Here is a 27,813-nt window from a genome sequence, read left to right on the forward strand (position 1 = left end):
TCGCTTGAACTGTTAACAAGACAATGACGTGTGGTGACCATAATTTCAAAAAAGGGAAGCACGTATTATCACACAATTGAAACGATACGTCATTTCACATTTAATAGCCCGATGCATAGATTATACACTTAATATATTTGTGAGCCCGATGCTATTTGACTTAGGTACGGGAACGTGTTGTTATTTTTAAACGTTATCGAGAACTGCTATAAGCCGTGTTATATATTTCACTATATGCTTTATTTTATTAGCAATATTAAACCAAACTTTATTGATGCTGCTATGGATGAAAAAAAGACTTAATTCGCAGCGTTCCTAATCAGCTCGCCACCACTGGCTAAGATAAAGCAACATGACTAAATTTTACCCATCACAAAAGGCTTTATAACAAAATACTTTATTTATACATTTAGTCGAAGCAACTTAGTTATTCTATTTCTCTCTAGTAATAGTAAAAACCAGTCACGCGTCACTTGGCTTCGCTGTAACTATAGCCAATTTTTTTTCCCTACCTAGTCATTGGTAGTCCACGGAGCTATTCCAGATTCACGCAGACAGATAGGTGAGCTAATTCTCAATCTGAGGGGATTTGTTAACACTAGCCGTAGCAAGAGCTGTGCTTCTCATCGTCTACCACGGGATCGGAATCGCAACCCACTGAGAAGATCCGACGAGAAAGAGGTCGCGAAGAAATGCGACAGAAATCAATTAACAAAATATCACAGCACCCCTAAATAACATTATCGGATAGAATAGCTGTGGTCCCCCCGTTCAAAGCTACACAAATATTAACTTTACATAATTTAAAACATTATTTTTAATGTCAAGTTCGAAGCGCCTTCGGGCGATCGCCAACAAAGTTCGTGAAGTTGATTCTAAATCAATGCCGGAATGTTTGACAACTAATTGGAGTGCCTCCAGTCGATAAAGGTACTTGTCATTAAGAGTACGATGTCGTTTGAAGGTCTTTCTCTTTGTAGATTTAACGTGATATGACGATTTTTAGACCCAATTAAATATTGAATGACGCCTGGCACCTACTAAATGGTGATTAAAAAAGTGGAATGATTGCTCGGCGTTATATCTTTTGCATTGACAGTCAACAATCAGTGGATCAGATGGGATCAAAAGAAACAGAAACACTACTTAACCTAGGATTCATTGGACTAACAAAGTTAGTGGTGTGGTACCACCGAATCAATCAAAATTTAGTTGAACTTTTAGCGACCCTGTCTATTGCGCCGATGGGTCGTGGGTTCGATTCCCACACCAAACAACATTCGTATGATGAACAGGTTTGTTTAGGTGTTTGTTATATAATAATATGTACATGTTTAAACGAATATTAAGTACTAGCTGACCCGGCAGACTCCATAGTGCCTCAATCGATAAATAAAAGACGTAAACTTTTGTATAAAATAAACTTAAAACAAACAAAAAGAATCCGTCCGACGGGGGACACATCAAAGGGAAAATAAAATTGTTATTTTCATTTAATTCCGAGCATTTTCATATTTATCTACCTTTTAAACCTTCTCTGAACTTCCACAAATAATTCAAGACCAAAATTAGCCAAATAGGTCCAGCCGCTCTCGAGTTTTAGCTAGACTAACGAACAGCAATTCATTTTTATATATATAATAAATAGATAGATGTGTGTCAGTTTCTGGTACCCGTAATAGAGGGTATTCAAATTAGGGGCGGGATGACCGTGCATGATTTGTTCCCAGTAATTATTATTACCAAGCTCTAGTAAGAATAATGGAAATTCATTCTCATTTTACCATCGTACCACAGTTTAGTTTACTTCGATCAGTTAGCGTCTGCGCTCATACAGGCTAGGTAATGAAATCCTCGTAACGTTATTTCTTGAACGCAATCACATATCCTTCCTCCTTAAACTCACTAAGCTAAACATTCCAAAGTATCTTGAAGTCAAACCTAAAGTTCTCAGTTCGTTTTGGGATTCCCTCGTCTCCATAAAATGATTTAGTATATCTTTAACCAATTTCATTAAAATCTTGTCATTAATTTTAATACCGATATTTTATTTGGATAATTTTCATCGATCACCATGATAATTTTAAATTATATAAAACGTTGAAAATAAAAAAATATATTAAAACATAAACGCATCTCGCGTAAGCCCTAGAAATTACTAGTTCACGGTGTTACGAAGTTTCCGCTGCCTTATCAAGTTGCCGTTTGGAAGTTTCCAGTTTCTATAGCGCTATAGAACCATTAATTACACCTGAGAATTCGAATAGTATTTGATCTAGTTTCGGCAACACACGTCACATTCATACGATACGCAGTTTGTGTTGAGTTAATATCGAGATATCTAAGAGCTTACGTTCATGCTCCAATAAAAAAATATCTAAGGTATAACTCCGTACAGACGGGTGTTAGTTCCTCATGATTTAGCAAACGAAAACTGTGGATATAATAAAAATTGTTGATACAAAATAGATTTTCCTAATCAGTAAGAGCGTACAACACCGCACTGTAAGCTTCTGTGCTAAGAAAAAACTATATTGTCCTTGTATCCAGACGAGCTTGTGACCCACCTGGTGATGAGTGGTTACCTTCGTTCATGGACGTCAAAAATCCTAGAGGCATAGCTAAGCCGCTGCCTACTACTAAGCACTGTATCTCATGCTTATAATGCCAATAATCTCAAAGGCGTTTGAAAAGAAAAATGTGAACGGATATAAAAGCACAAGAGGGTTTGTTTAACAATTCTAAGTAGCGAAGCTTTTCCGTATCATTATCTCAATTACATTCCACTGAATATTCTAAGTCTCGACGAAGCCGGAAAGAGGAAAAGTTCACAGGTTAATTTGCTCGGATCTCTCGCGGAGATGACCTCGTGCTACACAGATACGAACAGAAAAACTGAAGCAAATTGAGACCCTAAGAGCTTCGAACGCGAACGTTACTATATCTGTTCCATCTGTACACGTGTGACCTCCCACCGCTAAATTGAATTCAGGTAGGTCACTTAATGAAAATTGCTCTCGATTCAGAAATCGTACAGAATTCTCGCTAAGAACTTTCCCAAGTCGCACGTTGGTTTTTTTTGCTATCTCATCTCTTTATTCACGTAAAGTAGCAATGATGCTTAAATATTGAAACCAGATAATCACGATTTAAATATGGGTAAACGAATATCGGTGTGTTTGTCCAGTATGTGATGTAAGGCATTCATACGATTAAAATGAAACTTGTTGACAATCCGGGGAATGACAGTAGGTATCATTAAAGTACGTTAGGTAGCGCGCGATAGATTTAAGAAATCCGATGCCTTTCGTATGAAGTTCGGCCATACAGACCGGATTTCACTGGTACGGTATAATTCATCATATTATTATTATCATTTAGAATGATTCTAATGTAAATCAGAAATATGTATTTAATGAATTCATATGAGAAAATATATATTAACCAAAATAAAAAAATACTGATAATACATGGCTTTCTTTATACGGGGCTAGAAAAGTCAACAATAGTAACCACTAAAATCAAATTTAGGCGCTAAGCTTAAGAGAAATATGAAAAATATTAAAATAATTCCAGATTATAAGAACCGTGCACAACGTAAATGTTTCTTTATTTATCTGTAGATACTCCGATACCAAAAAATGTATCTGGCTTACATTTTTGTTATACGATTTCATGATGCGACTTATCCGAGCTCATCGCCCGCATTCCCAATGGTAGCAACTGGAAAAAACCATTCGCCTGTAGGCCTCAGATCTATATCAAAATGCTTACGAGTTGAAAACAGTATTTGAATAGATTAGCAACCATCGACGGTTATATGTAATTTTCTAAGCTATCTGTGGATATACTGACTAAGGATCGTTACGGAAGCTACTTAGAAAAAAGGTATTTCCAATAAAACAATGATGAATTTGCCTGCTAATAATTAAGATTAGACTAATAGTTTTTGTGGTATTAGTTTAATGTAAGGCTTGTATCGTGATTCGTGACACAAATTTTCCGGAGTTGATTTAAAATCTTTTTACGTCGGAAACCGTGTGAACGTGTTTAATTATTTCTTGAGAGCTGTTCGTCAGGGCTCTACCTTGTCTACCACAAACAAGTCGCTGGACGTTTGTACTTGTTTAAGATACCTCAATTTTTGCGCTTGTGCTCTGGGTCTTGGCTTATTCTATAAGGATGAGTATCGATAGATGGGAAATCGCATTAGCCTTAGAGTACGTATCCGCTTGTAGTGACATACCGTGGATAGGTCTTTAGCGATTTAGTTTTATTCGTTCGAATAAAGTTAAAAAACCTCCTCGATATGTCATTGCAATCATCACCATCTCAGCCTGCCCGCCGCTAAACATACTCTCCAACTGATGTCCAGTGAGATTGCTATCTGCATCTAATGTGACCCAGCTGTTGGATGCAGGTGGCAATGAACAATGACAACAAATGACAATTTCCATTGCAATGGTGATTGGAAATTTCATTGTCGTTTATCGAATTGCCAATTTGGCTTCAGAGGATTATTTTGTGAAAATTTCAGTGATAAAACAGAGTGTCAACGTTGTTTTTCAGGTTACTAGAAAGCATAAGAAGGTTACGTCGACAGAAAATAAAAGTAAACTACTCGATTTTTAAATAAGCTACTAGACAGTAGAAGGCATTTTTACAATTCAGTTGAGATTTCAGTTACATGTTCTAAGATGAATGGCGACAATTGTATAGTCACAGCTACCACTTGGCTTGTTTTAGTTTGGTATATGTATATGGACAAGTAAACTTTTAGACGTCGTTTTTTTTTACTTTCAACGCCATAAATGTTCGGATAATGTCAACAGAATTTCCCAACATGCATTCTGTGCTACGCTTGTTATTTTACTGTTGAAATGTTTAAGAAACAAAAGCTGATTTGAGTGAAAGATTTTATAGACCTATGTAATAGAAGTTATGAAGGCGGGAAAACTTTATGGATGATCCCTCGCCCGCTTCTATCAAATCAAATCTGCCGTCACAACAAATCCGGTTTGTTGAATACTCAGCATATGTAGAGGACGAGAAATCCAATGTCTATTGATGTTAGGGGAAGAACGTTCATCTTGGAAAAGCATTCATAAAATGTTCGCTAACGCGATTTAAGTGTTTGTGGATCCATCCAACAGATGGATGGAAACTTTCTTGTGCAAATTCAACGAGTTCTATGTTATTTTTGCAGAAAACTGGGTCGGATCTGTGTCGATTCATAAGCATCATAATGGAATGTTCGAAAGTTCAAATGCCCGCTCCACGTTCCCTCGAAATACGTTGGCACTAGAAATTTTAAGCTTTATCGAAATGATAAATGTAGTTCCAGAAAATTCTTATGGAATTTTTTTCAAAAATAGTAATATTAGCAAGCGATTATTTTTGTTAGTTTAGAAAAGCAAATTAAATACGATTATTTTTTACAATAGTAGTCACGCTAGGGCGGGCGGTTAGCGTGGTATGAACATGTGATGCGTAGATAGAAGATGCATGTGACTAAGAGATGTATGAAAACGGTAGTGGAACGTAAAGGGGGAAGAGGTCGACCGAATAAGACATGGATGGAGTGTGTGAATGACGATATGAGAGAGTGTGTTGAGATGACGGCTGATAGAAGAGAATGGAAGAGAAAAATTTGCTGTGCTGACCCCACCTAGTGGGATAAGGTGGAGAAACAGAAGAAGAGGGATCACGCGAGAGAAACGACCACAGCCGCAGGAAATAAGTTCTTGTGAAGTGATAAACAATAAAAACATTGATCCAACTGTGAAACGTGCGCAATGGAACAAAAACAATAGTAAAAATTCTATCAAAGTATCACAATACCCATGCATAGTCATTCGATTTAAACACATACTGTCAATCGTCTCATGAGATGCAGAATTTACCCCGCAGTTGTCTTAGCCTAACATTGGCTTGCCGTTTGATGATTTAAGAACATCAATAGATATTGAACAAGTCAGCGAAAGGGTACTATGAAGTCAAATATGACGGTAACATCACATTGCGCTTCCTTACTTATGTGGCGAATCAGTTGAATTCTCTGGTATACGAAAAAACGATAAAGAGGAAATAATTCACTTCTTATAGGAAGTCTTATAAGCCGTCTGGTGTAGTGGTAAGTGACATGGTCACTACACAAGGGGGTCGCGGGTTCGAATCCCGCCAAGGGAGGATATTTGTATGATAAATATAAAAATGTATTTTCCAGGGCTATGGATGTATATTAAATATATGTATGTGTATAATAAAAGTATTACATTTATTTCCGTTATCTGGTACCTGTAACACAAGTTCTTTACGAACTTACCACGGGACCAGTTAACGTGGCGTGATTGTTAGTAAATATTTAATTTTATTTATAGGACTCTTTTTATAACAGTTAAAAAAGTTACGTTTACGCAGTCATTATAACGGTGAAACTCAACGCTTAAATTCGGTAGCACTGCACTAAAATATGAATAGCTTACGGAGTATTGAGTGAGAAGACTTGATTAATGGATCTAAGGTACATAGTTATTGTATTAAAATAAACGACACTGGACCACATGAGAAGTATAGGAAAATAACTAAAAGTCATTTAGATAATATTAATTGGTTTGTAGTTATCAGGAAAATTGTGTTTTAATCGGTTCATTAATTTCGTGGCGGCCATATTTTGTGCGTTATATTTTGTATCAAACATTTTTCCGTTAACAGTAATACGTGATATATACACCCGGTAATAACATTTAAATTATTTTTATATTTCTATAATAATAGAAGCGCCAACGTATTTACCGCTTTGAATTTTTAACTCGACGTTTTCCGATACACTCGACGAAGCTTAGTACGAGGGACTATATTTAGCAAACGGTCGCTTTTCGTACGAGGATCGAAAAATGTTATTTAAAAAAAAAACCTTGCGATGTCTGTAAATTTTACTTCTACAAAACTTTTGACAGTTGATAACAGTGCTGTGATTTATTCTCATTTTAACTAAATAAACCAAAAAGAAAAATAGTGAACGTTAAAACTGTTCTAATTTTCAAATCAATGTAAAGATATTTTTGAATTTTCAAACAGTGACTTTATATTAAAAGCTTTTATAAATAACGACCATACCCTTTTAATCAGGTGAATTATCCAAAATGGGCTGTGAACTGACCAAAATGATTAAGTCCGAGCCCCATGATCTCATGAACCAGCCGCCACCGCCTTCGGATCCTCGATGTCCTTTGACCACGAAGCAGCAGTACTGCATGCTGGCTTCATGGAAAGGTATCTTCAGACAGATCGAAAAGACTGGCGTATTATTGTTTATCAAGTAAGTTTTTGAACGCATTCTGATAACCTAAATATAAAATAACATTATTTTTTGAAACGTGTATAGTTTTTCTTAACAGAATATCGAATGGTAAAAACCGAGTCTTGTGATTATATTCGTGTATACAACAGTATTTTTTTAAAATAACTATATAAAAGTATTTTTTGAAAAACTGTCAATTGTGCACCAACTTTTTGAATGCAAATGTATTCTAGTAGCCATTGCACTAGGGAATTGTTTAAGATAATTCTATTGTCTTCTTTTTCAATCGCGCCAGTTGCTAGAGTAGATTTACTGGTGGTAGGACCTCTTGTGAGTCCGCACGGGTAGGTACCACCACCCCGCCTATTTCTGCCGTGAAGCAGTAATGCGTTTCGGTTTGAAGGGTGGGGCAGCCGTTGTGACTATTCTGAGACCTCAATATCTCAAGGTGTGTGGCACATTTACGTTGTAGATGTCTATGGGCTCCAGTAACCACTTAACATCGGCTCGTCCACACACGTAAGCAATAAATAAATAAAAACAAATTATCCGGAACCGCTACGTTTATTCACAGTGTCTTTGCCAGTGATCTTTTTAGTACGTCATCCTCTTGGAAATGTACTCCTCTCCATAGTGTTTCCTGGGCGATATGATATGTCCTTCTTCGAGTGAGGTTTGAGGAGAATATTCAGTGGTAGGCAGTGGCTGAACTGTATCCCTAGAATTTCAAAAGCATTACAAATTTATTAGCGTACCTCGTACATGTAACTGAGGGATTAATTAAATCAGTAACTTGGCTGTGCCCCTGCATTGCTGACGTCAGCGTGCGAAGGAAATCACTCACCATCAGGCGGGCTGTGTGTTCGTCTGCCTACTATGGTAACTAAAAAAAAAGGATACACTGGTGACTAATTTAACAATGAATACTGTTTTTGTAATACCTACTCCTGGTACTAAGGTCCTTGGCTCTAGGCTGGATCTAGGTAATCACTTTTTTTTTCCTGCTTATATTGGTGGACCAGCTCACGGCCCACCTGATGTTAAGCACTTACCGGAGCCCATTTCTTTTTATTGCTTAATTGGGTAGACGAGCTCACAGCCCACCTGGTGTTAAGTGGTTACTGGAGCCCATAGACATCTACAACGTAAATGCGCCACCCACCTCGAGATATAAGTTCTAAGGTCTCAATATAGTTACGGCTGCCCCACCCTTCCAACCGAAACGCATTACTGCTTCACGGCGGAAATAGGCACGGGTGGTGGTACCCACCCGCGCGGACTCACAATACGTTCTACCACCTCTTCTGATATACTGGACTATTTGGCAATGTACGTACATTATTAAATAGTATGCTACTTACCACAGGGAGTAGTAGTAATAAACTTTATTTTCTTAATTCTATAAAATAGATGGAATGTCGATTGGGATGCTTTTAATCCTCGGTCAGTTTAAATCTTTTGTCATTGAGGGAGAGAATGTTCGTTGAAACCACTATAAAATCAGTAAAAACAAAATACAATTTATGTTAATGAGGATTGAAAAGGAAGTGCACAGTCAAAGCACTCACTAAAAAAAAATAGAAAGCGTGGAAAAAAAAAAGTTTAACCAAGAGAGAAAGTGACAGTGAAAGTTCTCGCCTGAAAGTTGGGAGCAAAACTGACCTTTTGGACCCGGATAAAAAAGAATTCAAACAAAATAATCGGATTAGTGCAATAACCTAAACTGTATTGCTTTATTTTGAAATTATTCTAGTAATATTACGTACATACCTGTTTAAGAGAAAAAAATACATAATGCATATTTATTATACAATTTAAAGATAACAAATCCACTGACTTTCTCGCCGGATCTTCTCAATGGGTGGCATTTCAGATCCGGTGATAGATTCTGCGAAGCACTGCTCTTGCTAGGGTTAGTGTTAGCAACGTCACCAGGTTTGAAACTCGAGAGCTCACCTGCTCACTAGGTTACGCTAGCATAACCTCTCCAGGCTATGCTAGCGTAACCTGAATTTTACTGGTGGTAGTACCTCATGTGAGTCCGCACGGGTAGGTACCACCACAGCGCCTATTTCTACCGTGAAGCAGTAATTCATTTCGGTCTGAAGGGTGGGGCAGCCGTTGTAACTATACTGAGACCTTACAACTCATATCTCAAGGTGGGTCGCGCATTTACTTTACAAATGTCTCTGGGCTCCAGTAACCACTTAACACCAGGTGGGCTGTGAGCTAGTCCACCCATCTAAGCAATAAAAAAAAGAAAAAAAACACTACCCACATAGGTAGGAAAAAAAAATAACAAAAAAATTTTTTATGGCAATGACGCAAACTGTAAAATTTTCCTACCTAAAACTAACAATATCGATCTTGCTTATTTATAGCTACACTCAGCAACATTGACCTGCTGTTGATCCACCGATGCGAATGCACCTTAATAAAGGATTCACATGAAAACATGTTCCAAATTATGATTAAAAAAACTGTTAAAAAATTATATACAAGATATAACTACTGAGCCGAACATATGACGATTTTCATATCTATACTTCTATACTAATATTATAAAGAGGAAAGATTTGTTTGTTTGTATTGAATAGGCTCCGAAACTACTGAATCGATTTGAAAAATTCTTTAAAACTCTTATAATGTAACCCGAGGTGTAAAAAAAACTACCTAAAATATTCTTTACATCGCGTGCCCTGCGAAAACTATTCATGATAGAATAAAATAATGTACCACGACTTTGTAGAACACATTATTATTTACAAAAAGTGTCGCGACAGCACATGGCTAAATATTATATTTATGCCGCAATAAGTGTTCTTTTATTTAAAAAAATAAAACAACATCAAATATCGTTGAAATTTTTGTTAAAGACCCGAGCGGAGCCGGAGCGTGCCGCTAGTTATTGTCCTTGTTGCTAGATTAATTTGTATTTTGTGTTCTACTATAGGGTTTAATTACATAGATTAATAATTTAAATAAATAAAATGTGAAATATAGTAAAAACAACTAAGAGTAGGTATAGTCTCATATCTCTTTTCATAGTTATCATTCGGTAAGTCGACTGACATCCAATTTGAACTAAAAAATGAATATTGATTTTTTCTTTGAAGATTTCTTTCATTGACCACTCCCGTCAGCTCTGTTACTACCATGTGATGATTGTAAGAAATTGCTAAGCCTTTAAATTCATTAAATGTTCACAACAGTCCAAATAAGGTAATAGGGATAGAAAAATTGCAAAAGTTTCCTGCGGAATTAGGAAATTCGCAAAACGATCGCTTGCAAATCTGTTAAATTATGAGCAGTACAAAGTTTGTTAAGTCAACTAAGTAGTTACATAGTTTGGAATAAATTTTAATAAATATAAACACGTTAGTTCTAACGATATAAAATTTTAGTTGCACTCAATGATCAGTAAAGTTCATGAGCTTCGTGTTAAAAGGATTACTGGACATCGTAGACGTCACAACATGAATGCCTTCACCCACCTTGAGACATGAGGTGGAATTCTCAATTATATTGTGTAACGTCTCACCGATAATTCCAATCGGGAATGCATGTTATAAAATTATTATATTATCATCAGTCATTGATGCTTGTGCAGTTTTTCGAGTTAGTCGGATGTTTGAAGTTGGCGAAAATTATGTTCAAAGGTCATTCGCGAAGAAGCTGCTCTTGAGTTGTTAGGTCTCCTTCGGAGGCGCTTGAGCAGATGTTAGCAAATCCTACCCCTCCTTGCTGACTCGCCCACCTATTCGGGTAAAACTGAAAAGGCTTCCAAGCCACTAGTGATCCTTCAATCATAAAAAAAACATCTTCGACGATTCCATTACATACAAAATACCAAATAACCCCTAATAAAGGCGTATATTTTTTTTTGCTTAAATGGGTAAACGAGCTCATGGCCTGGTGATAAGTGATTACCGGAGCGCATAGACATCTACAACTTAAGTACCGCCACCCACCTTGAGATATAAGTTCTAGCGTTTCAGTTTTTACAGTATAATGGCTGCTCTCTTTCCGAGCGAAACGCATTACTGCTTCACGGCAGAAATAGGCAGGGGATAATCGAGACAGAATCTTCGTGTTCCAACTTAGGCGGCGATATTGACGTTGAGATTTCCACAGGCTTGAGTTAGGCCATTTAAGGTAGTCCCCTGCGTGCCCCCTAGGCGCGGAAACCTCGTAGAAGGTTCAGCCCCCTGCCTGCAAGCTCTTGTCCGTTCGAAAGCAATGATAATTGTGTGTACGATCGTCCACTGTTCCAACCAGACAAAGTCGTGGTGGCCTAAAGGATAAAACGTCCGGTGCATTCGTATGTAGCGATGCACCGGTGTTCGAATCCCGCAAGCAGATACCAATTTTTCCAATGAAATACGTACTTAACGAATGTTCACGATTGAATTCCACGGTTCACCGTGTAACATCGACGAATAACCTCGTATAATAAAAATGAAACTCGCAAAATTATAATTTGCCTAATTAATGGTGATAGAACGCCTAGTGCGTCCGCATGGGTAGATACCACGTACCTGGCATATTTCTCCCGTGAACCAGTAATGCGTTTCGGCTTGAAGGGCGGGCTAGCCGTTGTACTGTTAAAACTGAGACCTTACAACTCATGTCTCAAGGTGAGTGGCGGCATTTACGTTGTAGATATCTATGGGCTCCTATAACCAATTAACATCAGGTGGGCCCTGAGCTCAACCACTCATTTAAGCAGTAAAAAAAGTATCAAGAACCAGTGAATATATCTGCTAGAAAATTATACATGAAACCCGAACCTCCAAAACTGAGCTCACAAACCTGGAGAGTTGGTTTCGTAACCGCTATCCAATGTAACCGGAACTGCCAGTCAAATGGATTTACGTTTTATTGTTGAATGCAAATTGTTTCCCGTACGTGACGTCAGATGTAAACACGAAGGCACGTATAATGGCTTGGCAGTGGGTCATTTATTTATTGGGTTAATCCTAAAATGTATTTTATCCGGTTATATTTAGTAACGGATGATGATGATTGTTTAAAAAAATCCCTGCTGCAAACTTGCGAGCTTGGCCAGGCGCAACTTCACTTTGAATACATTTAGAGTCGAAGTAAATGATGAGATCTTGTTTAGCTCCTAATTCACCAACTTGTGCATTGAGCACTAGTCCAGACTACAGGGTCGAGGGTCGTCGATTTGACACATTTTTTTAATGTTTATTCCTTAAACGAGTAGATGAGCTCACGGCCAACCTGGTGTTAAGTGGTTACCGGAAACCATAGAACAACGCATATTCCAAAATCTGCCAAATTCAGCCTATAGAAATGAAGGCATAGAAATGGTAGTTGGATTTTTGTTGCCTAAGTGTCTCGATTGCTTAACTTTGGCTTCTTTTGTTTGTTAATGTACGTTTTAGTTTTTATTTTTTATTATTGCTTATATGGGTGGACGAGCTCACAGCCCACCTGGTGTTAAGTGGTTACTGGAGCCCATAGACATCTACAACGTAAATGCGCCACCCACCTTGAGACATAAGTTCTAAGGTCTCAGGTATAATTACAACGGCTGCCCCACCCTTCAAACCGAAACGCATTACTGCTTCACGGCAGATATAAGCAGGGTGGTGGTACCTACCCGCGCGGACTCACAAGAGGTCCTACCACCAGTAATTACGCAAATTATAATTTTGCGGGTTTCATTTTTATTACACGATGTTATTCCTTCACCGTGGAAATCAATCGTGAACATTTGTTGAGTACGTATTTCATTAGAAAAATTGGTATCCGCCTGAGATTCGAACACCGGTGCATCGCTCAACACGAATGCACCGGACGTCTTATCCTTTAAGCCACGACGACATTAGTCTGTTAGGTCTCTTAGAAATAGATTAATCACAGTATCTTCGGATTCGTCTTTCCCAGAGTCTACTAGATATTCCGGCGCCTTAGTAACAGAAATCATCATAATTACTTCAATGACGGCACCAGAGACTTATATAGCAGTCAAGAGCTTAAGGCATACAAAATAATTGCAAAATCGACCTCAAGTCTCAAGATGGATTGTGGTACTCACGTTACGATGTCCATGGTCGAGTCCATTAAAATACGTATCGAGACATTCCTAATTTGTGTTTTTTTTTAAAGCTAAATCGGATATCGCAAACGGGTAACAAAGCAAACACTCCTCCATTACACATTCAAAACAAACTTGATGAAACACAGTTACTTGATATCAATTAGGAACTCATTAATGTACCATGGCGCAACCGGAATCTGAGACATTAGGCCCTCAGCGTATGTTTTAAGGAGAATGCTAAAATTTTAAGAAAACAAAGTCATTACCTAAAGATAAGATAATCGTATTGGGTTCGTATCGACCGATTTGACTTTTTAGGTGTTCAAATATCACGGGCAACTCACCATTTTTCTACAGAATTACGTGTTTAACACGTGTTCATATGTGAATCCTATGATGTGAGAATAGCGTCGTGGAAAAAAAAATCGAGGCCGTAAAAATAATAAATTTGTATGATTATCGGTCTCACCGAGTCATAGTCGGGGCTTATCGCAAGCACGCACGGGTAAATGCCACGATCCTGGCCACTTCCGCCGCGAAGAAGTCATGCATTCTGATCTGAAAGGGTTTCAGCACACACTAAATAATTGAGTCCTTTTCGATGCTACATATGTGCGTAGGCAGCGATAGGCAGTGGTTTAGCCGTATCTTATTAATCCAGATATGATCATACACCATCAAATGGACCGTATTTCCTCTGTCATCGAAGGCAATTAAAAGGGAAAAAAACATTTCAATCATTTATATCTCGTATCGAACAACAGTACCGTAAGATGGTTATCAAAATTTATAAACGAGAGCCAATCACGAAAATACTTCAAAGCAATGGAAAGAAAACAGCGGACGAAAACAAACAACACTGATGAGTGAGAGATCGTCTCCACGCCATCTTGTTTTTATAACGAGAAATTCTCATTTTATATTTCTCTCAGTGTTTTTCTGGGCTGTGATGAATAGACATATAATTCTCCGCTGCTCTATAAGCTTAGGGGAATTCTAGTTTCTGCAAAAATCTCTTTTTTACATTAATTTCTTATCTTAGGGTTTTTCACCTAACTAATAATTGTTTGGCCATTAAAAAAGATGTGTGGTGCCGTGGGACACCGGATAGAAACGAAATTCCTTATTATAAAAATATTAATTTTAAATTTTATTCGAGGTATAAAGAAAATAATTTTTCGGGTATACATTTTTTATTATGTTTTTTTTATTGATAAAATAAAATTACTGCAAAGTTATCTACTTTATTTTATTCATAATGATTTATAAACAATATATGTATAATAAGAATAAACGTAATTTTTTGTACGTTATTACAAAGTTAAGTCGTGCACTGTGTGCATTACTAATAAAAATCTTACGTTACAGACGTTTTTTCCCGGTTAGGATACCCCTCCGCATCGTCCCATAAGGAACTTCGTTCCAAAAATCTTATTCTAAAAACGATCGCATCTAAATACCTTTTTTTTTTTTTTTAACGCTGGGGATTCCATTTACGGATACCCGGTCGAGGGGGGTAACGAACCGGGTTATGTCGGACTCCGGCGCCTCCTGAGAGGAAGAAGGGGAGAAGAGAAGGGCCGAGGTCCTTCACCTCCCCCAATTTCTCACAGGAGACTACGCCTTGAAAAAGGCGCGCGAAGCACTTGCCCCGCAGAACGACTACCGACTAAACCCCATCGAGCTCCACCACACCGACTACACGAAACTTACGGTACCGCGATGCGCGCCGAAAGTCTCGCCTTAGGCGGTACCCGTACCAATGTTAAGACGGGATTTCATCCCCGGGAAAATCCCGTAGAACCTCGTCTCGGGCGACACACCGTGAGCGGCGCACAGGAGCCACCTTGCACCGCTTCACCACCGGACCAACAGTCGAGTGCCGGGAGCCCCCGCACCCGGCACTCGATAGTCCCTACGAGGGCTGAGCGGCGGCCTCTCGCACGCGCCGTCCACCCCGCCTTCTGCGCTGAGGAGCCGAAGAGGGATCCCATTCCCTTTCGCGCTCCTCAGCCTCACGAAGCGCCATGACCAAGTCACAGAACCCAGCCATGGCCTCCCACGAACTCCGGTCCTCTACCATACGGGCGACGATAGCCCTCAAAGAGAGGTCCTGCCCCAACACCGCGACGAGGTTTCGCCGCGGGTGCTCCCACCGTGGGCACGCTTCTAGCGCGTGCTGAGCGTCATCGTTCGGGTGCCCGCACTGGTGGCAGCCCGGATGTGGCTCCCTTCTGCAGACTCTCCACAGATACCTCCCGAAGCATCCATGCCCCGAAAGGACCTGGGTGAGGCGAAAGGAGAGCTCACCATGTCGCCGGTCCGACCATGCCTTCAGCACAGGCACCAGTGCCTCGAGCGTGCGCTGACGAGTGGCCGAAGTTCGGCCGAGCTCCTCCAACAAGCGCTCTCTCCATTTGGCATACGCCAGACCACGCGCAGCATGCCTCCATCGATCGACAACCGACGGGCCGGGTGTCTGTTCCCGAGTCGAGGACTGTCTTCTCCGTCGGTATGTCGCGGCCAAGATTTCGGCCTCGAGGTCCCACGGTAAGGATCCGGCGAGGGCACAGACCACATCCTGAGAGATGGTACGGTACCCCCTGATGACCCTCACCGCGAGCGCCCGCTGAGCTCTGAGCAGCAGAGCCGCGTTTCGCGCGGTAAGTGCGGGCGACCACACGGGAGCACCGTACAGGGCCATACTACGCACCACCCCCAGGTACAGTCGCCGGATACCGGCGCTGCATCCACCGGTGTTGGGAAGAAGACGGGTCAGCGCACCCGCCGTCCCCATCAGCCTTGGAACCAGCATTTTGAAATGGTGGTCGAATCTCCATTTGCTGTCCAACACAAGGCCCAAATACTTGAGCTTCGGCTGGACAGCAATGGTGACACCACCGACTACGAGATTCGCGCCTTGAGGCGGCCCCTCCCGAGCCGAGTGGAAGCACACTGCTTCGGATTTATGAAGGGCCACCTCGAGGCCGAGTCTCTTTATTCGACTCACCACAGTCGCTACACCTGCTACAGCCAGGATGGCTGCTGACCGGTAGTCGTCTCCGCGGGCCGTCACCAGCGTGTCGTCAGCGTAGCAAACCACGCATCTAAATACCTAAAATCGGTTACAATTATTTTAAATACACAATTGTGGTATTCGACAACAATATTCGACATTGGTAATAGGAACAGTGTTAATTATCAGCGGTTATGGCAGACAAATTCTTGGCTCATTTGGGAATAAGCCGGATATTGACTTGTGAGGGCTTACGAGATACTCTACCATCAGTTAAAATGTGAATGAGGTGTTTAGGAATGAATGATTAATTATCCAAAGAAATTCATTAACCAAGGAAATGATGGCTGGATTCGTGAGAAGGTACATGTATTTTCAGATTAATAGCCGAACTATTACTATAAGTATCCAAATTGACCCAACGTGACTTGTAGCGTGATGTATTTACGAAGGCTAGGGCTAGGTCTGGTGACAATGACCAATAATGACATAGTTAGTATTAAAAACGTTTTAAAAATTAATTCTCAAAAAAAAAAAAATACGATTAATTAGTGGACTCATTAGGACTCATTAAGATAAATCCAGTGTACTAAAACTCAATGTAAAGGGTTGAATCGCCGCAAAAAACAATTTTAATTAAGGAATCGTGCATATCTAAGTTACTAACAATAACATTCGAATAGTCAGTAAGTAAGCGAGCAAGATATTTGCTTAGGGGAAGACCTTTCCTTCGTAGACCCCTATGATTCAATTATTATTGTGTGAATCATTAATGGTTTTCATTATTAATCACAAATAATTGATTTATAAGCTTTGGTGTATCAGTGGAGGATTAACTAATCGCTTACTTTGGCCATCAAATTACGTCATACGTAGTGAATTGCAACTGAATATTATAAGTTCCGCGGAAAATAACAAAAATTCAATCTTGTTTATTATATTCATACAAATTACGTGTATATACGACTCTAGTGGTCATGACTGAGTTTCCTTCTTCCTGAGTCGCATTCTTCATGTGTGAGGGTCGTGACCATCTCCTCCCATTATCCTTCTCTGGATGATATTTCGCCATCTTCTTCTGTTCTCGGCGGTGTGTATCCCATCGTAGACTGTGGTAAACTATTTTATTTATATAACAATATACATATTTACATAGACATAATAAATCAACAGTACGGAAATGATAAACGATAATGATACAAACAACACTAATATAAGCAGATAAGTAAGGTTCCTTCACCATTCTTTTGAAACAGTTTAAAGTTGGAGTGCTTCTCACTGCATCCGGCAGTGCATTCTACTATCGAACCGCCTGGATGGTGTATGAATTATCAAAGAATGATTATGAATAAGTCGACATTTTCAGTCTAAGGCTATCCGATTATATTCTCTCATTAAATTCAATGAGCAAAATCAAAACCCACGAGACTTTGTAGAGAAATTCTTGTTTTCCACTACGCGCTTCGACGGAAACGTTCAGCTATTTTAATGTTAAGACCGCACGTTAGAACACCAATTACAATTCGGCCAGTATAAACAGACTTCTTAATCTTTGTAGTTTCTTACAAGAGCTATAAAGCCGAATTGTTTGCGGTGATTCTCGGGTTCGCTGTGTGCTATTTTTCAAGAGCTTTGTGGTTGAATTGTAAAGCCCAGAGCCTGTCGAACTGAGTCACGATCATTCTATCAGCCCACATATGTCTACTGCTGGACATAGGCCTCTCCAAAGCTTCGCCACAAAGATCGGTCCTGCGCTGTCTGCGTCCAGCGGAACCTTAATAGATCGTCTGTCCATCTTGTGGGAGGCCCACCCACGCTACGTCTTCCGGTACGCGGTCGCCACTCCAGAACTTTTTGTCCCCAACGACCGTCCGTTCTACGAGCAATGTGCCCTGCCCACTGCCACTTCAACGTCGCAATCCTTTGGGCTATGCCTCATTTCTGATTTGATCTCGCAGGGAAATACCGAGCATAGCTCTCTCCATTGCTCTTTGGGTGACCTTGAGCCTTCACATAAGGCCCATTGTGAGTGACCACGTCACAGTGCCATATATCATCACTGGCAACACTGTTAGTCATTTTACAATTAATACTCTACTGTGTACTTAAATTAAGTACTATCTCATGTTTCGGCAGTCGACATTATATTAGCAGTGGGGTGTAACGTGAGCCCGTGGGTGGAGGTATCACCACCCTGCCCATTTCTGTCCTTTGACAGATGAATAACTGTAACAAGATACCACTGTATTACCCTGTTAAGTTGTCATTACAGACAGCAATTATGTCCAATAGACAGTCTATGCAGCAATCATAAGAGATGTTAATTTAATTAAAACTGTCATTAAATCGTATTCGAATGCGTGCCCTGCAACGCTTCGTAAAATCTAGCATTACCGGAGTCCGGGATGCCAAGTGGTCTAGTTTTTTAGAAAGACTCGCGTCCTCCCAACAATCTTACTACCGCTTAACTCGGACTCTCAAATCGGATACGATAGTAACGATTGCCCCCCTCGTATGCCCCTCAGGCTGACCCGCGGCGTCCTTCTTCTTCTTCGTCGATTTCTTCATTGCTGAAGGTCGTGTCCCTGAAACTTGACCGTGGCCCGTCTCGTGAGCTGTTTCCATCTCGTCCCGTCCTCAGCTTCTCCAATGGCGGTTGCAACTAGCAGCTCAGTTAGGGCGGTTATTTAATCACACCAACGGCTAGGTAATTGGCCGGGGGGTCTCTTTCCAATGACGACCAAAAGCAGATCTGCAGGCCGAAAAAAATGAGCTTACTAGCTTGCTCATCCATCTAAACAAAAAAAAGTGGTGTGGCTCTCTATTTAATGTGACTGAGGACTGTGATTCTTGATCCCGGAGGTTTCCGAGCTTACACTCAAAAAGCACGAGCAAGAGATACGTGCTTTTATAAATTCGTGAATGTGCTAACCTCTCTGATAGCCGGGTGAAAATTGTCAAATATTAATTTTAAGATATCTCACTAACCTATCTTACCTAAACTAAGATACCTTACTTTTAAAAAAAATTACCAACACACAAAAACACAATCCTTTTTAATAAATTTCAAGCTCAAATTCCAAACGTAAAAAAACCTTCTAACGTAATTTGAATTAAAACACAACGCAAATGTCATATTCGTAGCTGCGGATCAACATTAAAAAATGTAAATTGAATTTTCAAGACAAAAATAAATTCCATTATGAAAAACGCACGTACAAAAAAATGTTAGACACCGACCATTATTTCAAAAAGATCCGTGATCCAAAATAAAAACCAGGCATTAAAATTTATAACCACAAGAATAATCTCAACGTAATGTCGATTACTCCACGTCAAATACCCATGCACATACGTGTGAAGCAACATTTTTTTGTATACTTTTTCTTATACAAGGATGGCAATATAACTGAAAAACAAAAAAAAAACGGACAGAGTTAAGAGCCTCTTCTGTGAAGACGGTAAAAAGTGATTATCACTACTCACACTAATATTTTTTTTGCTAGCTATCACTTTTTTGAACCAATGGATCATCAATCTAAGTCCTGGACCACTTCAAGTCTTACCGTTCCCAAGAGTATAATTTTGGCCCCAAAAGTAACTAAATAGATGATCCCCTTTAATAAATGAATCTTACCACGAAGAAGTTATTTGCTCTACTTAAGATTGAATTGCCGTTTTACGACACAATGAAGGTTTTGACCTCATATTTCAAAATTAATACTGGCATTAACTAAGTCCATGGTCTTCAGTATCCACTTAAACACCAGGTAAGTCCTAAGTGTACCTAACGAAGGGCTTAAAAACCTGTTGAACCCTACTCATAGTTCGCTCTGATTATCGCGGAATACGATACAAAATATAATAGATTCATTTTAAAAACTATCAGCGCGTCATTTTTCTACTAGAAGTCTGAAAGGCAGAGGCGGATTATCCGTAAGGCAAACTAGACACGTGCCTAGGGGCGTGTAGTCACAAGGGGCGCGCGAGCTCATAATTTTTAAATAAATAAAGAAAATAACATATCGACGATTAAGAACTAAATTCTGATCTATAATCTAAATCTATCTTATACCTTTAAACGAGCAACACTTTTTTAAGTGCCGACCACTCGGATCCGAAAAAGGTGTTTTTTTATCAAAATAATAATATTATCAACATACTTTCATCCATATTTTTAAACATACATATATACTTAATCAATATACGCTATAAAAATAATTGGTTTCTGGCTAATAATTTTATATCATTTCGTCGGCAGCAAATGTGTTAAATAATAATGTGTTCTACAAAGTCTACATTATTTTATTCTATCATGAATAGTTTTCGCAGGGCACGCGATTTAAAGAATATTTTAGGTAATTTTTTTACACCTTGGGTTACTATATTGGAGTTTTAGTAAGGATCCCTAATTTGTTTCAAAAAAGATTATGTAGAACATACGACTTAGTATACGATACTCATAGTACATAGTCGTCACTCGGGAATAGTGTAGCTTCCAAACAGTGAAACATGTTTTCAAATCGGTTCAGTAGTTTCGGAGCCTATTCAATACAAACAAACAAACAAATCTTTTCTCTTTATAATATTAGTATACAAGTATAGATTAGTATAGATGTACACAAATAAAAAAACTGATTTATCAATCGATATATTAGTATCAAAAACTCAAATTGCTCTACTCCAATTTACAGCATTCTAACTTCAAACATTTTCTTCGTGTTTTCGTTTGTAAGCCCGGAGCCCACGATATTTTTTCGTTCATTGAATGCTAATGAAGTTTTAAAAAATGGTTCTAAAATTTGTCTAAACCTCCTTGTTCATTACAATGAACCGGAATAGATAATTCTGTGCTATTATGTGGGTAGCTTCATTCAATAAATGTTTTACAGTGTAAACGTATCTCTTGTTATTTTACATTTTCTGAAACAACAATAGCTAATTCCGAATGCTTACTCTATTAAATGTAGAAGCGAGGTTATCATGTTTGCTTAGGTTCTATTTTAAAATAAAAAATACGTGTGGCACTCGGGGACTGCCGCGGTAAAGCTATTGCAAAGCATTTTTTATCAACTTATACAATTACAATTAAACAATAATAATTTAATATTAAAACAATAATAAAAATAAGACCACGCTATACTTATAAACATTAACAAAAGCAAAACATTAACTGTCCCCTTCACACTCATAAGCTAGACCGCGTGAGAGAGAGATGGGCAGACTTTTCATGATGCTCATGCAGTGCGACGTCACGCCGCGCGCTTATTCATAAACACTACACCAGCGCAACGTGTGAATGTGTTGAACACGAGCTACATACAAGGCGTAGTGGGGGTGTCAGGTTATTTTCGTTACGGAATTTCTTGATTCAGTCACCGTGCTCAAGGCCCGCGATAGAAGCTATGCAATAGCCTAAAAATTCAAAGCATCTTAATAGTACTTAGGCTTATTCTACAGTCAGCGAATGGGTTAATGAAAAAACCGTGTGTCTTTGAAATTGTGCTTCACACAGCCACTGTACAGAATGGGTCTTTGTTCAGTAGCATAGATCTGTACTACACACTTTCAAATGGAGTATTACAACTCTAGAAGAGTTTAGAAGAATCTACAACGTAAATAGCGTCACCCACCTCGAGACATGACTATACTGATACCTCAGAACTTATATCTCAAGGTTGGTGGCGGCATTTACGTTGTAGATGTCCATGGGCTCCAGTAACCATATAACACCAGGTAGACTGTGAGCTCATTCAAACATCTAAGTAATAAAAAAGTGTTGCAAGGCCTCAGTTTTAAAAGTACAACGGCTGCCCCACACTTCAAACCGAAACGCATTACTGCTTCACGGCAGAAATAGGCAGGGCGGTGGTACCTACCCGTGCGGACTCGCAAGAGGTCCTACCACCAGTAAAACCTGCCTTCACGCCCTTAGCTCTATATTATATATTGAAAGGATAGTAGTTGTTATAAGCGGATAGATTAAAAAATGCTTTCATTAAAGTTTTCATACAGCTAGTTTTGTGAACCGACTTCATTACGAAACCCGTGGCCATTGTCTCTACGGGAGAAGAGCGGGAGATTCTTTGTTGTACGCAGATACGAACTCAGTGTTTTATATTGAGACCCGAATCGCTAATCTCCATGCTGACGAATATTACTGTCGTTAGTAAAGTAAAGTAATATGTTTCAGCTGATTTTGTAATTATAGTTATTGAGGAATAACCAATCTTAATTTGTATAGCTTTCGAAGTTGATTATAAATGCACAATATATAGCCCACTGTAACTATTCTAGGATTTTGTAGCGGACGCTTTCTTGTTTAGGTATATTTTGGGGTAGTGAGGAGGAAGATTTTACAATAAAAAAATTTAGGATGCACATCTCGTAGCTGACTGTTTATTATTGATAACCTTAGAAAAAAAATTAAAAATTATAAAAATATACATGACAATTGTTGCTTTGCAACTAAACTTTTTACTGGCGTTCCGAACGTGCCCCCGGATGTTGAAAGGTTTCCTTTCAACCCAAAACTAATCCGCAATCAGGGAACAAATCTTACTAAACGACCTCTTGATGACTCCGCTTGAGGTACGAATGTCTGCGACCCGGTTGACTCCGTCGGACCCTAGATAGACAGCTAATATGCCTCCTTAGAATTAGCATGTCATTGATTTACAGCAGAATGAAAATCGGAAACCTTGTGGAACGCCAGCATTAATAGTCATGGTATCAGAACCCTCTACAACGCCAGTGGTGCTCCGCCCATACAAAAAGCTAGCGATCCACATGCAGAGTCCCTCGGGGATTCCGTGGTAGTTCCGACAGTGTGGCCTGTTGTTTTCTGAATACCTCCCCGTAGTCCGTAGGGAAAAGCCCATTTTTACCGGTACTTAGTGACGCGAAAATATACACTCCAATAAATTCTAAAGGAAACTTTGAAATAAACAAATAATGCCGGTTGCCGCCTCCGTACTTAATTTTGTTTTTGCACACCATTGTTTGACAAAACACTAGAAGGGATCGCATTTTTTCAGCTGAGAATGATCAACGCGAATGGAATTTCACGCACTTCCTTCTAAGGCGTACGGTTAGTAAAATCAGGGGATATACTTGTTTTCTTTGATGTCCTAATGACTATCGTTAATATTTATTTCAAATGCCAAATGAGGTAGCCTGGGTTTAGACACCGCGGTTTTTTTGAACATATCTGCTCGTATTGAATTTTGTGAATGACTTGAAACTAACTTAATGGGCTTCTATTCATCTTCTTAGTATCTCTTACTTAAATTATAGGCTATAATTGCTCATAATTGGATCGGAATGCAAGAAAAAGAAGTGAAAAAGAAAGAGGAAGAAAATTTTCAGTTTTTATTGTAATAATTAATTCTGATTGTAATAATTTATTTATTAAGTTGTATTCTTATAAACACTGTAAATTCTTAAACATTCAATAAGTTAATCAATCAATCAATCAATCATATAAATTAATTAGTAACTCAATTACATCTGTCATTAAGTTCTATTCCATTTGATAAACCCATCTCTATTTTTATTAACTTAGCTTTAATAGGAGATTCTTCTATGATTTGAATATACATAAAAAACAGGCATACTAATAAATACTTTTAGATAGTGCGTACTTTCTAGCAGTTAGCATGTGTTTTCGCGAAATTTATTAAGACCATTAATCCATCGCTTCGAGCGAGTTCCGAGTTTATAATATGTATAATTTATGATACAATCAATTTGATTAAAATTTATTGCGTACAGATTTTGACTAAAAGATAATTTTAATGGTTCACCATCAAAACATTCCACGCGGAAGTATTGTTGCCTCGAAATACATCCGCAGATAGATCATCTCACCTATCTCAGACCTATCTCATTAGAAGTCACATGATAGCATCCCGAGGGATCGCATCACAAAAGATTCGCGACGACCGGCAAAATTATAAATGACCGAAAGTCTGTCACTGAATAGCTGGAGAACAGAAGGGCTTCTTTCTTTTGTCAGTACCAAAAAATTGATTTTGTTTTAAAAAATGAGAAACATTAAGTCGGTTACGAAAAAACCCGCGGTTGTAGCAAGACATTTATGGCTTAAGCTATGAAAGTACTTTTCAGAAATAAATAAATTAAAGTCTTATCTTGAATTTCGCCAATAGACGTGTGTTAAAATATTTTTAAAGTTTGATCTAGAATTTATAGGGTCAAATAAATTTGATAAAGTTAAGATGATTCATTAGTAGTCCCCAAATGCTACTAGAATTGCAAAGCCGAAGCCTTTCATTTGGTGCCATACAAGTACATGATAGTCCTCGGATTTTTCCTTAAGCGATTTCCTTAGAAATTTCCGTTTTGTTTGAATATAAAATAATTTGAATCGTAATTTGATAGTATTGAATCGCAATATCATTCGAACCTATTACATTTATAATATTATCTCAGAATATTTACGATTACAATTTTATTTATAATGGCCACTTCCATCTTCCGTTCGCGTTTGTACAGGCAACGGTATTTCATATTACTTCAATAGATGTAGTAAGGGATATTTAAATTCTCGACATACCAGGTACCTATGTGACGGACCATAGGTACCACCTCTGAGAATAATCATATAACTAGGCCTTTAAGTAGAACATAATAGAGACGTATTCTTTGCAAGTTTCAGATCGCAAGGACAGAAATCACAGTAAGGGCCATTAATTATAAAGTAACTGTGCCCGAAATGATAAATTGGTTAGTTCCAAGGAAAGCATGAATCACGGTCAATGGTTTCAATTTTTATCACGCTCTTATTAGCTTGGTATGACTGTATGTTTGTTTTTATATAAGGAAATCTTTGAACATACTAAAACACTTCCGATTTACTTCTAAATTTGCATACCCATCAAGGACCGATGACAATCTAATAATATTATAACTTCGCTTTAGAGCGAAGTTATAATATTATTATATTGTCATCGGTCTGTACAATTCTGTTGATACTAGAGAGGTCAGGATATTAGTATCCTGACCTCTCTAGTATCAACAGAATTAAAAAGATAACATTAATTGTTATTTCTATATGACGTTGTTTGGTTATTGCTTTATACTCGTACAAACGTGGGTCAAATGAACGATTTCATAGCTTTAATTAACATTTTCATGTTTATCATGAGGTAAGCTGTTGCATATAAGATTTTTATAAAGTTTTTTACGCACCTGTATCTTGAAGTTATATTCTAATATCTTCCGTCTTATAATGTGGTTGTTGTGGATTACCGTCGAACAAAATATTTCTTCAAGTGTTCTTAGCTCTGCGGGTTGATAGTTCGGAAGGAACACCGCACCCTCCTGCCGAAACTACCCAGGCTCGCAGACCAAAAGATATATCTCTAACGACACCGGCAGTGCCTCTCTTATCGAGTGGATGTTCAAATTCGCCTTAGGCTAATTTATAAATGTTCAGTAAATAATAACACAATTTCTTTAGCTTCAAACTCAAATTGTCTTCGGAATATTTTATACAATTACAGAGTCAGGATCTCAACTAGTCCTAACCATGTTTTTACGAATCCATCAGATCAAATAACCCTCGCATTAGACACCTTTAGCTCTAACACTAGGAGTAGGGACCCCGGTAAACGTACTCGTCAAACTCGGCAAAGAGTTCGAAGTGCAACCTTACCTAAACATCAGCCCGCTGAGTTTCTCGCCGGCTCTTCTCAGCGGGTTGCGATTTCGATCCGGCAGTAAATTCATTTGCAAAGCAGCTACTCTTGAGCTGTTAGGTCTCCTTTGGAGGCGCTCGTGTAGCTGTTAGCAAATCCCACCACTCCTGGCTGAGCCCTTGCTCGCCCACCTGCCCTGGTAAAACTGGAAGGGCCTCCGAGACACCAGTAATCTCTCAAACATAAAAAAACGTAATTAAGCACAAACTTCTAAAAGCTTTTGTAGCATTCAATAATAGCTTTTGTTGCTATGTCTTTAGGAATGGTTGACGTGTTTGGTATCTTAACTTGGTTGTTAAGATAATAAAAACGAATTAATTAACTTTATGAAATTTCATTAATCCATCTCACATAAATTTTCCTTAAAGAGAGAGAGATTCAGAATTCTTACAACCTAATTAAACACAAACAAATAAGGTAACTAATTAACTGCGTGTTTGCTCAAGGCTGGCAGACTCGCTTCGTATTGATCTGAACCTGCGAACACTCACTAACTTTAATTAGATCCAAGAGGCGGGGTGCCTCTTTATATTCAATGACATTTTATTTGACAAGAATCAAGCGAAATTCGTAATTCGTAAACTTATTAAAACCATCAAAAATATGTACTTCGATTACAAACAAACGTGCAATTCACTTTAATGAATACGATGAAAAAACGACATATACGTAAATCAAAGTGGTCATAATGTAAAGGTTAATTTTTTTCTTTAAATTCCCACAGTATCCCAAATACTTTACTCGCATTTTGATACAAGTAATTTTTCCAATTTCAGACTATTCGAAGAGAACGAAGACCTACTGCATCTATTCGAGAAATTCCAAGAACTTCGGACCACGGAGGATCTCTCTCAATCCGAAGAGCTAGCGGAGCACGCCAACAAAGTGATGCACACCCTGGATGAGGGGATCAAGGGCTTAGGAGATATTGACACATTCTTGGCGTACATACAGCATGTAGGTGCCACTCATCACCAAGTCCCTGGATTTAAGGCAGAGAACTTCTGGGTAATTATTAATGACTAACCTCACTAAGGAACAAATTTTGAATTAAAAGTCAATCTTATCAAATTATTCGCTGAATTTTTGTTGGAAAATTCGTTGGGCTAAGAAGGAAGAAAAAAAAAAGAATAAAAAATTGTAAAGCTATGCTGGGGGGAATAACGAATTTATTTATGAAATGAATTACTTGACTTTTTAAATATTATATAAGCAGATATATATGTATAAGATACTGACAGTGTGATAAGGAATGATTATATCAGTATATCAGATGAAGTGTGAAAGTAGCCCAGTGATTGATAAATTAAAGAGCGTGGTATGGACATGTGATGCGTAGAGAGTTTGAGAGAGATGTATGGAAATGCTAGTGCAATGTAGGTTGAGGGGGAAAAGGGCGACCGAAAAAGACATGGATGGAATGCGTGAATGACGATATGAGAAAGAGTGAACGTTGAGATGACGGCTGATAGAAGAGAATGGAATAGAAAAATTCGCTGTGCCGACCCCACCTAGTGGGATAAGGTGAAGACAAAGAAGACTGATAGTGTGAGTCAGACTCACTATTCTACGATCTCTGCTACATAGAGATTATGGTTTTCGGATTAAAAGATAGCGCCGATTATCATGGAGACATCGACTTCCCCTGGCTCCATCAATCATACCCTTCGCCTATTTAATAAAAAAAAACAAAGTCATTGTGATCTAG

At 38.6% G+C, this 27,813-nt stretch overlaps 1 protein-coding gene and 1 long non-coding RNA gene across 4 annotated transcripts in view; one reads left to right on the forward strand and one right to left on the reverse strand.

Annotated features, from left to right (window-relative positions):
• The first annotated feature begins 6,399 nt into the window (after positions 1–6,399).
• Positions 6,400–27,813, forward strand: part of LOC101746192 (neuroglobin) — a 30,048-nt gene continuing 8,634 nt past the window's right edge. The window contains exons 1-3 of one of the 3 annotated variants that reach the window (XM_062673768.1): positions 6,400–6,523; positions 7,132–7,321; positions 26,882–27,113. In XM_062673768.1, coding sequence (XP_062529752.1) covers positions 7,146–7,321; positions 26,882–27,113 — 408 coding nt within the window. In that variant the 5' untranslated portion in view covers positions 6,400–6,523; positions 7,132–7,145. Of the gene's footprint in view, positions 6,737–6,846; positions 7,053–7,131; positions 7,322–26,881; positions 27,114–27,813 lie in introns of those variants that run through there. The other 2 variants (XM_021348410.3, XM_012690926.4) reach the window with 2 other exon arrangements.
• LOC134200527 (uncharacterized) lies at positions 7,849–8,767 on the reverse strand. The gene is made up of 2 exons (XR_009975486.1): positions 8,466–8,767; positions 7,849–8,021 (listed from the first exon to the last, which is right to left on the reverse strand). It is a non-coding gene; the product is annotated as an uncharacterized LOC134200527 (long non-coding RNA).

Source organism: Bombyx mori, chromosome 18, assembly GCF_030269925.1.
Source record: "Bombyx mori chromosome 18, ASM3026992v2".
Lineage (NCBI taxonomy): Eukaryota > Metazoa > Arthropoda > Insecta > Lepidoptera > Bombycidae > Bombyx > Bombyx mori.